General features: G+C 52.8%; 1 protein-coding gene across 7 annotated transcripts in view; it reads right to left on the bottom strand.

Annotated features, from left to right (window-relative positions):
- The window catches only part of IQSEC2 (IQ motif and Sec7 domain ArfGEF 2), an 88435-nt gene that overhangs the window by 15730 nt on the left and 60141 nt on the right, over window positions 1–12564 (bottom strand). For 6 of the 7 annotated variants that reach the window (XM_036436163.2, XM_036436164.2, XM_036436168.2 and 3 more), the window contains 3 exons: window positions 5915–6176; window positions 4185–4586; window positions 920–1815 (listed from right to left, as the gene is read on the bottom strand). In XM_036436163.2, coding sequence (XP_036292056.1) covers window positions 920–1815; window positions 4185–4586; window positions 5915–6176 — 1560 coding nt within the window. The remainder of the gene's footprint in view (window positions 1–919; window positions 1816–4184; window positions 4587–5914; window positions 6177–12564) is intronic. The other variant, XM_036436169.2, reaches the window with a different exon arrangement.

Below are 12564 nucleotides of genomic sequence, written 5' to 3'. Positions count from 1 at the left end.
ATTTCCATAGACAAGGTGTTTCCTACTTCTCACTGGACCAACTCTGGGTCTGAGCTACCCCATATTCAGAATCTCGGAGCCCTAAGACATCATGAGGCTAAAATTTGGAAGAGACTTTGGCGTGACAGGAGTCTCACACCTATCACTAACCACGCATGACTGGGGACAATTCCCTTTGCTTCTTCAAGCTTTAGCTCCTTTTCTAAAAATATAGGGACACTCCCACCCAGATTGCCGAGTTATTCTGAGAACTAAATATAGGTGGCAGTGTCTGATAGGCTACCCATGTAAGGCATTTATTTTCTATTTTCAAATCAAATGTCGCACTCACACCCCACTCCTAAGCACCAGGCCCGGGCCCAGGTATCTAGAATGAGCTTGGTCCTGGTTACTGGCTAGTCCAGCCTTCCATTCTGCCCTCCAGTACCACAAATATACACACCCGGCTAGTCGATGGTTGGAAACACCAAAGCCCAAAGAAGGAAGCCACCTGGCCCAGAGCTACAGTGAGTCTGGCTAAAATCAGGATAAGAGTCCAAGGCTCCTGTTTCTCAGAGCAGGTCTCTCTACGTACCACATTGGCTCCCCACCAAATAGGGGAGGCTGGGGACCCCAAGTTCAGAATCCATTCTATAGATAGCCAACTGGGGCCCAGAGAGGGGAGCATCTGACCCAAGATCACACAGCCAGTTAGAGGCAGTGCTAGGACTAGAAATGCCTCTGATGGGGTGTGTTGGGGGACTCTCTCCTCTGCCACCCTGTTGTCAATCCCCTTCAGTAAACAGCTGGGGAGAAACACCACCCACAAAATGTGAAGCTGGCAGAAGCACATTGCTGCTTGGAGGTCAGCCCCAGGGATTCAAAGTGCCTCATGGCAGGGTGGAAAGGGGCAGGGGGGGCAGGAATGAGAAGCACATACTTATTGAAGAGGTTGAGGCCAATTCTGTAATGCCGCCTCTGCACCACGTCATTGTTGAAGGCTGGTGAGTCCCAGCTGTGCCTCGTCTCTCGCTGGTAAGTCTGCTTGCACAGGCTGGTGGCTGGAGGCTCCCTCAGGCTGTCCCTCGAAGAGGAGCCAGAGCTGCAGTTGATGGTCTCATTGGAATTGCTGGAGCTCTCAAGGCTCTCGTTATCGCCACCATCAGAGTTCTCGCCTGCCGCCTCGCACTTCCCCAACCTCCGAGCCCCAGCCACACCACTGGGCCCAGTGCTACTGTTGGGGGCTGGTGGCAGGGGCCCTGGTGGGGCTGGGGCTGGGCCCTCTGGGGCTGGGTAGTGGCGGTGTGGGATTGGGGCCCTGCCTGGTGGGCCTTTGTGCTTTAGGGTCCCATGGGGGCTGCAGCCATCGGCCTCATATACCAGCTGGCGGTGGACAGAGCCGCGATCTGAGCGGTCACTCAGGTCCACAGAGCTGTCACTAGGAGGCTCAATGGTGAGCAGGGGAAGGTGAGCGGCCCGCAGCCGGAAATCCCGACACTCCAAGCACCCAGGCCCCCTTCGAGGGCCTTCCTCACGGCTCCCATCTTCCCGGGTCCCTGGTGGCCCTGGTGGAGGAACTGGTGGGTGAGGGGCTGGTGCCCAGAACTCAGGCCGGCTCTGGGGTGGGGGCTCTGCGCTGGGAAGTCGTTCAGGGGATGGAGGGGGAATTGGGTCATCCAGATAGAGGGGAAGGTCACTGAAGGATGTGGCTGAGCTGTCCTCTTGCTGTTCCTTCGACTCTCGCTTCTCCAGCTGGGCTGACCCTGTCTCCTCAGACATGGGCCCCGATGGGTGGCAGTTCAGGGCCTCGTCAATGGATTCAGCCAGAGACTTGACCTGTGTTTGGAGAAAAGGGGAGGAGACACAAAAAGGGAAAGGAAGGGAAGATGAAGGGAAGGTTGGCGGGATGAAAGAAGGGCGGGAATGAGGGAGGAAAGGAAGGGAATAGGGGGAACTTCCTGGTGGGTCAGACAAGAAAAGGGGTTCCCCTCCCCCCTCCAAAGGTTCTCTGCAGTATATGAAACAATCCCAGGGAGCCATTGTGAGCTCACAGGAGCTGGGGCTCATGCCCATAAGCTCCCCTCTCAGATATTCCAATACCTCCTCAATGTCCATGTAGACCCAAGTCAAATGCCACCTACTCCCATTCAACCCACATTTCTGCCTCTGTCATCCCCTGGGTGGACCAAATCCCCAGCTTCCTCTGGCCTTTCAGAGCCCTCTGTCTCCTTCTACACTAGGAAACCCACAAAACTTAGCCTTGAGAAGCCAGACCGTGGCTGGTAACTCTACCTCCCTGTAGTATTCAACTTCTCACCTGGCCCCCAATGATTCCTGCCTCCTAGTATTCACACCCTTGTGTACCACACTGTCCCTGGGGTTGGTCTGTGGGACTGATAGCATATGGCAGAAGTGATGAGAGTCACTTCCGAGATTAGGTTATGAAAGACTACAGCTTCTGTCCTGAGCATGTTCGCTTGCTGTGCTTTCTCTCCCTCAGACCCTTTGCTCTGCAGAAGTCACGGGCAGTCCTATGGAGAGGCCCACGTAGTGAGCACCTGAACCCTCCTGCCAACAGCCAAGGGAGTGAGCTTAGAAGCAGACCTCTCATCCCCAGTCAAGTCTTCTGAGATCTTGACCTTACCCTAAGCTTGATTACAGCCTATGAGAGACCCTGAGTCATTTATTATGCAGCAAAAAGTAACTAATACACTTCTCCATCAGACTTGGATAACACTGGGCCTAGGACTGGTTCTTTGATCTCCCTATCAAACTATGAACCTCTTCCCTCTATTCCCCCTTAAAGGATGGGTCCAGGCCCAGTTTCTGTCTTTCTAACTCAGCTCAACATATTTCTTGACACAGAAGAGATGTTCAATTAATGTTTGTTGTATGAGTGAATAGATGAGTGATTTAGATTTTTCTTTAATAGTTCTTTCTTTCCCCTCTACCCACCCCACCCAACACCATCCCCTTTGCTAGCTCCAGAGAGGCATACCCAGGCTGATGGCATGGACACATCACAGAGGTTAGAGCAAAGTGGTTTCTTCTTTTCTAAAGCTCCATTCGTTCATTAAACAATTTACCTTCTTGGTTTTTTTTAGGAAGGAAACTAACACGGACTTCATAGCTACCACAAACTAGGTGTTTCTGTATACATCACTAGATGAACTGAATCTCTGAAACAACTCTAAAAGGAAAGATTTACCTGTTTCATTTGTCATGTTTCAGTGAGGTTAGACAGTTTGCCCAAAGCCCCACAGCTGGGAAATGGCAGAGCTGGAATGTGCACCTGAACAGCTGTGCTGACGTACCCAAGCCTAGAATGACATCCCACTGCCCTCAGTGCCTGCTATATTCCTACCCTTTCAGGCTTTTGCTGATGCAATGCCTGTGCAAGCAACACCCTGCCAACTAGCTCTAACTTGCTCAGTCTTATTTGTCTGTTTTCTCCAAGAACCTTTCTCAAAGTTTCTTCTCCCTCTTCTGGGTTCCCATGGTACTAGATGGGATCCTTTCTCATGGCTCCGAGCACACTCTATTTCTGAAGACAGTCGTGTGCCCTGCATCGGCCATTAGATCCTCAAGAGCTAATGGCTGGGATATCTTTGCGAACAAGGACCCTGGTGGTTCGGCTGTCTCCCTCCTGGCACCCGGCACGGAGCCTGGCCCAAGCTAGTGTGACGTAAGTGAAAGGGCGTGGGTTTTGGAACCAGACAGAGCTGACTTCCAATCCAGATTGGAAAAGTCACTCCACCTCTTAGGGTTCCAGAGCCTCAGTGGCCTCCTTTGTAAAGTTGGATCAAGTTCTTATGTGTTCTATAAACCCAGATTTTTAACTTGATCCACTATCTAATTAAGGCCTAACCAACAGGTGACGAGCGCCTACTGTGTGTGCCCATCTCACAGATCATTATGAAGCGCACACAGTAGGCTCTCATCCCCTGTTTGTTAGGCCTTAATTAGATAGCGGATCAAGTTCTTATGTGTTCTATAAGCCCAGATTTTTAACTTGCTTGTTTTGACAATATAATTTCTTGTCTTGCCAATTCGTTCCCGTTGTCCTCACAGTCCCTACTCATGGTAGCTAGCGGTTCTTAAATGCTTGTTGGGTCACGTGTTTCAGTTTGTAGTACAGGTCAAAGGTCCGAGGATGAGCCTGAGCAGAGGGATGGGGAGGAAGGGCCCTTTTCAGGGATGCTGACCTGTTTGGAGAAGGAGTCCTCCAGCTCTGTGATGTCATTGGAAAACTCTCCAGATGTGGTGACGGAGCTTCCTCCACCATCGACGCCCCCTCCACAGGAGCCCGCATACGGGAGGCCCCGTTCGAGCAGGTGGCTCCGGGCACCAGCCATGGCACCCTCGTCCAGCGAGGCAGGCTTGCCCTCGAAGTACGCAGGGTTCTGGGCCTTCTCGTACTCCTCAAAGGAGAACTGCATCCGCATGTTGGAAAGGATGATCCGTCTGGACATGCGGCTCTCCGAGGCTGAGCTGCGGAGCCGCTCAAAGTTCTTGTTCATGCGGTACTGGCGGAAGGCCGTCTGGATGGTCCTGGCAGCCCGACGGCTCAAGAAGGAGCCCCCGTACTTCCTCTCTAGCATTTCCACCTGCAGGGGAGGGTCGAGGAGAAGAGGGTCAGACTCATAAAAGTCTCACGTCCCTGGACCTCAACCACACCACCACTGAGACACAGCTAACTACCGCATGCTCAAGTATTCTTCCACTCTAATCTCAGATACTGCTTGTCACATGGGACTGGGTTGTGGTTTTCTTTTATTATTTATAAGAAGTAGCTAGTATTCCCAAAAAGTTAGGAAAAAAAACAGAGAAGCCAAAAAAGGAAGGAAGGATGGAGGGGAAGGAAGGAAGGAAAGGAGAGGGAGGGAGGGAGAGAGGGATGGAGAGAAAGGGAAGCAAGAAAGAAAGAGGAAGGGGAGGGAAGGGAAGGGGAAGGGAGGGGAGGAGAGGGAGAAGGGATTAAGCAAAAAGCGAAAACAAAAAACTCATAGACTCAGACAACAGCATGGTGTTCACCAGAGGGAAAGGGTGGGGGAGATAGAAGAGGGTAAAGGAGGGATTAAGGGAGATGAAGGAGACTTGACTTGGGGTGGTGAACACATAATATAGTACACAGGTGATGTATTGCAGAATTGTACACTTGAAACACATAATTTTATTAACCAGAGTCACTTCAATAAAAATGAAAGAAAGAAAGAAAGAAAGAAAGAAAGAAGGAAAGAAAGAAATTAAGAAAGAAAGATTGAGAGCAGGAAGGAGATGGAGGAAGAGAGAGAAAAAGGAGAAGAGAGAGGGTGGACATGGAGGGAGAGAGGGAGGGAAGGAAAAGAGGGAGGGAGGGAGGGAAGGGAGGAAGGAAGGAAGGAAGGAAGGAAGGAAGGAAGGAAGGAAGGAAGGAAGGAAGGGAGGAAGGAAGGAAGGAAGGAAAGTAGGTTGGCTCACTTAGTCCCAACACCTAGGCATGACAACAATTAAAATTTTGGTATGTGTCCTTCCAGTTTGTTCTTTTTTTCCTATATGTAGTATTTTTGTACCCTTCCCTTTAGCCAAGCAATATCTTGTGTAGTATATGTGATATATTGTAGCATATTCTCCTGAAATTGTCAATTTAAGTGTGTGCTTCTCCCATCAGACAGAGATCTTTGAGACCTGGATCTAGGTCCCATTCAGTTTTACATCCCCAGCGCGCAGCCGGGAGCTGAAGCAGTGTCTGCTGAGGGAGAGGATGCCTGGGGAAGAGGTGGTGAGTGAGCCCCCAATGGGGTGAAGGGTCTTGGAGCCAGTCTTCTCCCCCTCCAGTCTCACTCCCCCTCTATACGTATGGCCCTCAAGGGCCACCTCCCAACCCCTCCCCCCCTTGGTTCCCTCACAACCTCATTCCTCCTCCCATTCCCAAGCAGAGCCGTGTCCTCTGTACCTTTTTGTCCTGCAGGTCCGTGGAGAGTTCGTAGCTGTCGGACAGGGCCTTGTTGCGCTTGATCTCTTCCTCCTCCTGCTTCCTCAAGGCCACACTGGCTGGCTGGAGGCGAGCCCGCTGAGCCCAGGGAAGGCCCACCCCAGCAGGGGGACCCCCCATATGGCTGCTGCTGGAGGGCAGCTGGCTCAGACGGTAGGGGGGTTGGCTCCCAGGACTATCGACCGCTGTGCTCAGGTCACTGCCTGGGGCATCACCCTCCACACTGTGGGATTAGATAAGATAAGCCAGGATGTGGGAACAAAGGATGCCTGCTGGGCCAGACTGAGTGTGCGGACCAAATCCCTTCCGCAGCCCCATCCCCCTCGGCTTCTTCCCTGATACAGGGACCCCCAACACTTAAAGGCCAGAAAGCAGCCCTACCTGCCCCCAAGCTAGACAGTCCTTCCTGCCCCTCTCTGCCCTCAGGGTCCCTTTCCTTCAGGCCCCCTCGCCATCACAGCCCTGACCTTATTCCATTTCAGCCCCACCCATTCACAGCTCTATCTCCAAGGGCCCTCTCCCCTCAAAGGCCCTATCCCTGCTCTCAGCTCCATCCTCCGACTCCTTTCTCTTGGGGTGTGGTCTTCTCAGTTTTGTCCGCCCCTCACTGCCTGGTCCCCTCATGGCCACGTCCCCCCACAGACTTTTTAACCAGCCTTGTTTCTTCCTGGCCTTGTCCCCACAAGCCCCCCCTTTTTTTCTAATAATCCTATCCTAACAGCTCCACCTCCAAATCCACCTTGATGGGCCATTTCCCTTAGAGCTCCCCTCCCCCAGACCTCTTCCCCTCACAGGTCTGCCCCCCACAGTGTGTGTTGTGCCCGCACGCACGAGCCAAGGTCTCCCTCCCAGTCTGACTCCCAGCACCACCCCAGATCAGCCCTGTCCCAGCCCCAGGCCCACTCCTGGCATCCGGGTATCCACGATCTCCAGACTCTCCCCTCTCCACCCCGCCCCGCCCCGCCCCCTGGAGCCTCACCCCTGCCCTTAGAGGCCTGGACGGGGCCCGGCCAGTTCCCAGGGCTCCCTGGCTGCCAGGGCACAGGGCTCAGTGACAGTGGGCGTCGCTTCCCATGCAGCATCCTCACAGGTAAAGAGCTGCCCTGCAGGGCAGCTTCCTTTTTCTCCTCATGGCCTTCTCTGCTCAGCTGGGGGAGGGACACAGGGGTCTCAAGGCAGAAGAATGGCAGGAGCTAGGCACTGGGCCTTGCCTGCCCTGGTTACCCAGAGCTGTTGTTCCACCAGACCTGCTTCCATGGTGCCATGACAACCAGGCTGCCAGGGAACCCAGGCGGCGACAGAGCCCAGAGCCCAGAGCCCAGAGGACAGGCGAGGAGCCACGGAGGTTGGCCAACAGGGGAGAGAATTAAGAGCAAGATCTGGTGAGAACTGGAGAGGACTGTGGTTGGGGGGAATGGGTGTGGCTGGGCCCAGGTGATGGTCTGATTTGGGCAAGCACAGGGTCCAGAGGGCTTTTGGCTGGTGGAAGGGTTAAGGGACCACTCCCCAGCCCCTACTTGGCAAAGGCAGAGGAGAGCCTTTGGGTGTGGTGGGCTCCCTACCAGCCAGGAGCTAGAGCTGCAGCAGGCAGGCCTGAGAGACCCGCAGAGGAGCACTTTGGGCTGGGTGCTGGGCTCCGTGGGGAAGCTGCACCCACGAGGCCAGGTCCCGGCTGCAGGGGCTTAGCTCCACCCACTGCTCATCTTCCTCTCTCCCAAGCATGAGCCTGCAGCCTACTAGGAGCCAGGTGGAAACAAACTGGGGCGCTGCCTTTTATCCCAAATTCTCTCTCCTCCTGGACCTCAGGGGCCTGGTAAGTTTCCCTCCAGGAGTCAGACTCCGCCCAACCCCTGGCCCCCACCCCAGGCATCTAAGATGCTCCTTCCCTCCCCCTTGGGACTGCAGAATCTTGCCCACCACATCTCAAACCCCTGTCTCCCGGTACACAACCCCAGCTCAATTCTGAAATTCCGATAAACTGTCTCCTATGTTCATGAGCCATCCATAGCTCCCACAAGAGACAGCCCAAGTTCCTTATCGTGGCGTTTGAGTTTTCTCCCAAGGTAACAGCTAATGCTTAGAGAGCTCGGAGCATGCTCAGCCAGTGTTCTTACCACTTCACATTTGATAATGTTTCCTCTTCCAAACAACCCTATGAAATGGGCATTGTTATTTGTCTTCATGTTACACATCAAGGAACCGAGGCCCAGAAACATATGTATGATCACGCGTGGCTATTTATGACAGAGCCAGGATCCCAGTCCAGGCAGTCTGACTCCAGAGCTCACTCTTCAACATTAAGCCATGCAGGGTTGGTTGCCAGTCTCCTACCCCGGCCACCCCTCCCTCCAGCCTGGCCCGGATCCTGTTTCTCCCCAATACCCTTCTGCTTTCCACCGCCAAAGGTGCACATACAGTACCTTTCACCTGGAATGCAGTCCCTATCATCTCCGCCATCTGCCATCTGAGAAATCCCCCCACAACCCAGTTCCATCAAGATTCGGGTCATATGCCACCACCAAGAAGCCCTCCCAGAGACAGGAGCCATGCCTGATCCTGTTCTGAGCGCCCCCTTTTTAAAGGCGCAGGTTAGCTTTGGCAAAGCGTGGCAGCTAGTTGTGGTCATGACTCCCGGAATCCCAGCCCAAGAAGAGAATTTGATAATCTCCTAAGGGACACAGAGTACAAGGCCTGGAGAGAGTAGGTGCTCAATAAAAACGTCCAGAGTAAGGGTGTCAATGAATGAGCTCTGGTAGGCTTATTAGCTGAGAGGACAGGTAAGGCCTTTCACGTAAATTTTTTGCTTGTTAACCCTCCCCCGAGGATATTTTTCCATTGATTTTTAGAGAGAGTGGAAGGGACGGGGAGAGATAGAAACACCGATGGAAAAGAGACAAATCCATTGGTTGCTCCCGCATGTGCCTGATCAAGGCTCAAGGGTGGGGGATTGAGCCCGCAACCAGTATGTGCCCTTGACCGGAATCCAACCCAGGACCCTTCAGTCCGTGAGCCAACACTATATCCACCGAGTCAAACCAGCTAGGGCCTCTCACCTATACTTTGACCACAGCGTCTAATCCTTTCTCCATCCTGTGGCCAGAGAGATAGCTTTCCCAGGTACAAATCTGACTATTGCTCTCCCACTAAAACGCTTCCATGTCTCCTCATGACTCAACCAGAAAACAATGACCGAGCACTCTCTCTGTGCCAGGCACAGTGCTGGGGGCTGCGAATGTAACAGCGAACAAGACGCAGAAGATCTGTTCTCTCGGAGAGCTGACGCTGTAGCGGGAGAAGCAGACTATAAATATATACTATCATTTCAGGTAGAGATGAGTGCTAGGAAGGAAGCTGCTGTTTTAGATGTGGTGGCCGGGGAAGGTCTTTTTGAAGAAACAGCCTATCAGCAGAGCCCTGATGGAAGTGAGAGAGTGAGCTGTGAGGTTATCCGAAGCCAGAGCAGTGCAGACAGACGGCAGAACCAGTGCAAAGGCCCTGAGGTAGAACTGTGCCTGGCATGATTGATGGAGGAACAGTGCAGCTGGAGCAGAGTGACAGTGAAGAAAGTGATAGGATAGGGGTGTCGAACTCAAACAGAGAAGGGGCCAAAATCTAAAATCCAGCCTAAATCGCAGGCCGAATGGTTTACTGAACAGTCATAAACTGTCATTGTGATGGAAACGCAGCGGAGTGCAGTGATAACAGCGTGGTGCGGGCCACATTGCAAGGCCTGGCGGGACGGATTTGGCCCGAGGGCCTTGTGTTTGACACATGTGTGATAGGAGGTAAGATCAGAGAGGTAACAAGGGGCCAAATCATGAGGGCATTGAGCCCATAATAGAGACTGACTTTTTGTTGCCATTACTCCTCCCCTGGGGATATTTTTTTCATTCATTTTTTATTTTTAAAAATATTTTTACTGATTTCAGAGAGGAAGGGAGAGGAAGCAAGATAGAAATATCAATGATGAGAATCATCAACTGGCTGCCTCCTCCATGCTCCACACTGGGGATTGAGCCCACAACCTGGGCATGTGCCCTGACCAGGAAACAAACCATGACCTCTTGGTTCATAGTTCAACGCTCAACAATGCCAGCCAGAGTGCATTGATTTTTTTTTTTTTTTTTTGAGAGCATGGAAGGGAGGGAGAGAGACAGACAGACAGAGAGGAAGAAACATCCATGTGAGAGACGTATCCATCTCCTGCACACATCCCCATGGGATCAAACCTGCAACCCAGGTACATGCCCTTGACTTGGAATTGAACCCACAACCCTTCAGTGTGCGGGCTGATGCTCTATCCGCTGAGGCAATAAAGGCTGGTTTTTGCTCTGATTGAGATGAGCGGAGGAGGAACATGATCTAACAGGTGTTTCAGGAATTATCACCCATGGGACCATCTCCAACTTCTTCACCATCGCCACGGAATGGCTCTCCTGACCCGATCTCTGTCTCTTATGCCCACTGCCCCCAATACCCCAATCTGGCAACCTTCTGCCCATCCTCCAACATTTAGCTCAGGCCTGCCCTTTCATGCCTGCCTGCTCCCTCCACACAGGATGGCTTACAGGCCCCTTCTCTGAGCTGCCATAGGGCCTTCTGGTCACCACGATCCTTAAAACAAGGGCATTAGTCAGTTCATTGAAGCCTCGCAACTTACTGAGGCAGCACCATTTTACAGATGAGGGCACTGAGGCTCAGAGAGGTGATGTAAACGGGCTCAAGGTCACACAGCTATTAAGTGAGAAAGTCAGGGTGCGAATCTAGGGCCCAGACTATCTTTCTTTCTTTCTTTTTTTTAAATTTCAGAGAGAGGAAGGGAAAGAGGAATAGAAACAACAGTTGTCTCATCTACCAGCTGCCCCTTGCACAGCCTGCAACCTGGGCATGCGCCCTGACTGGGAACCAAATGTGACTTCCTGGTGCATAGATTGACGCTAAACCTCTAAGCCACAACGGTTGAGCCCAGGCTGTGTTTTCATGGCATCTTGCTGTCTCTCCCCACTTCTAGCTCAGTGCTGCCCTCGACTCTCCACTCGTGGGCAATTACCCCCTTGGGAGCTCCACACCCTCCTTTGGTTGCAGAGGGAATGGTGGCAGAGAGGTCGGGCTGTCAGCTTGGGCTCCCCCTAGAGGGCATGGCAAAAAGGACAATGCTTGGGGGCATTGCTCTCAGAGATAGCTGATCAGATGGAAAATCTCTCTCTCTCTCTCTCTCTCTCTCTCTCTCTCTCTCTCTCTCTCTCTCTCTCTCTCTCTCTCTCATACACACACACACCTGCACCCCATGTGCACTCTCTGCTGGGCTATTCTGTGGGGGAACTGAGAGCATCTTCTGCATCGGGGGAAATAAGCCACGTTACACAAATAACCACAGCCCAAAGCTGAGCGTTCTCAGGGCTGGCGAACAGAGGAAGTGCTGGGCGAGCTCAGGAGAAAGATTCCTTCTGCTTGGGGGTGGCTGCGCAGAATAAAAATAAACTCGCACTTACAGCGCACCTTCCCTATGTCAAGCATTTTCTGCACATTATTTAATCTGCAAGGCAAACGTGAGGGAAGAATTGGGATCCCTAGGCTGAATGTGCGCAAAAAGGCCCCGAATGCGGAAGTGACTGCCAAAGGTCTCAGCAAGTGGTAGAACAGGGACTCCATGCCCAGAGCCCTGTTAGTTCCTCTGCAGCCTGAAGGCCTCCGTGGGAGGAAGCTATTGAATGGGGTCTTGGCTAAGGAGAGGTGATAGAGATGAGGCGTGAAAGACCTTGTGAGTCAAGGCACTAAGATGGGGAGAAACGGGGCAGGACGTTCTGTATGGATTCATGGTAGCCTGCTCTGAATGGGAGGTCTCTCTCCCTCCTTCCCTTTATTGGCACTGCCCGGAGCCAGGCAGCCAGCAGGCGATGGGATCAGGATGCAGTTGCCATGGAAATGAATGGGGGCTGTTGCTATAGATACCATAAGATGAGGGCAAGAGGAAGCCAGGGATGCTGAAGACTATCCCCATGACAACTTGGGCTGGAAGGGGGGGACCGGAAGTGAGAGATGAGAAAACAGGAGGAGGAGGTCAGTGTACCTAGAGGAGGCCTAGCGCTGGGCTCGGGAGGAAGACTTCTGCAAACCGTTTCTGGGCCCAGTCCCAGCAACACAAGGGATCCCAGACCTGAGGCCAGCCTGGCTTGGCCCAAGGGCTGGCAGGAAAGAAGGAAGCCTGGCTAGAGAGTGGCAAACACAGGCTGGCAAGCACACAGACCTGGGTTTGAATCCCAGCTTCGCTTCTCTGTAGCCCTAAAAATAATCGTTACCATGTACTGAGTAGCTACTTTTTGCTAGGCCTAGCAACCCTGCAAGGTCTGGGTTGTTCTCCTGATGGGAATAACACGGATGAGGAAACTGAGGTACCGAGAAATGAAGGAGCTTACCCACAGTCTCAAAGCTCAGCAGTGGTGGAGCCAGGAATCATGTCAAGGCTCCTGCTCTTACCATCACGCACTGAGTAGGCCCCCCCCCCAAGATGGAATCCTGCATTTCCCAGCTTCCACTGCCTTCCCACAGGGGCATGCGGAGGCCCAGAGGCTGGGAAATATTTGTGGAGTGCATGAGTGAGGAAGCAACCC

This window comes from Pipistrellus kuhlii, unplaced genomic scaffold (genome assembly GCF_014108245.1).
Source record: "Pipistrellus kuhlii isolate mPipKuh1 unplaced genomic scaffold, mPipKuh1.p scaffold_m20_p_130, whole genome shotgun sequence".
Lineage (NCBI taxonomy): Eukaryota > Metazoa > Chordata > Mammalia > Chiroptera > Vespertilionidae > Pipistrellus > Pipistrellus kuhlii.
This window is presented reverse-complemented; position numbering and strand designations above follow the sequence as displayed.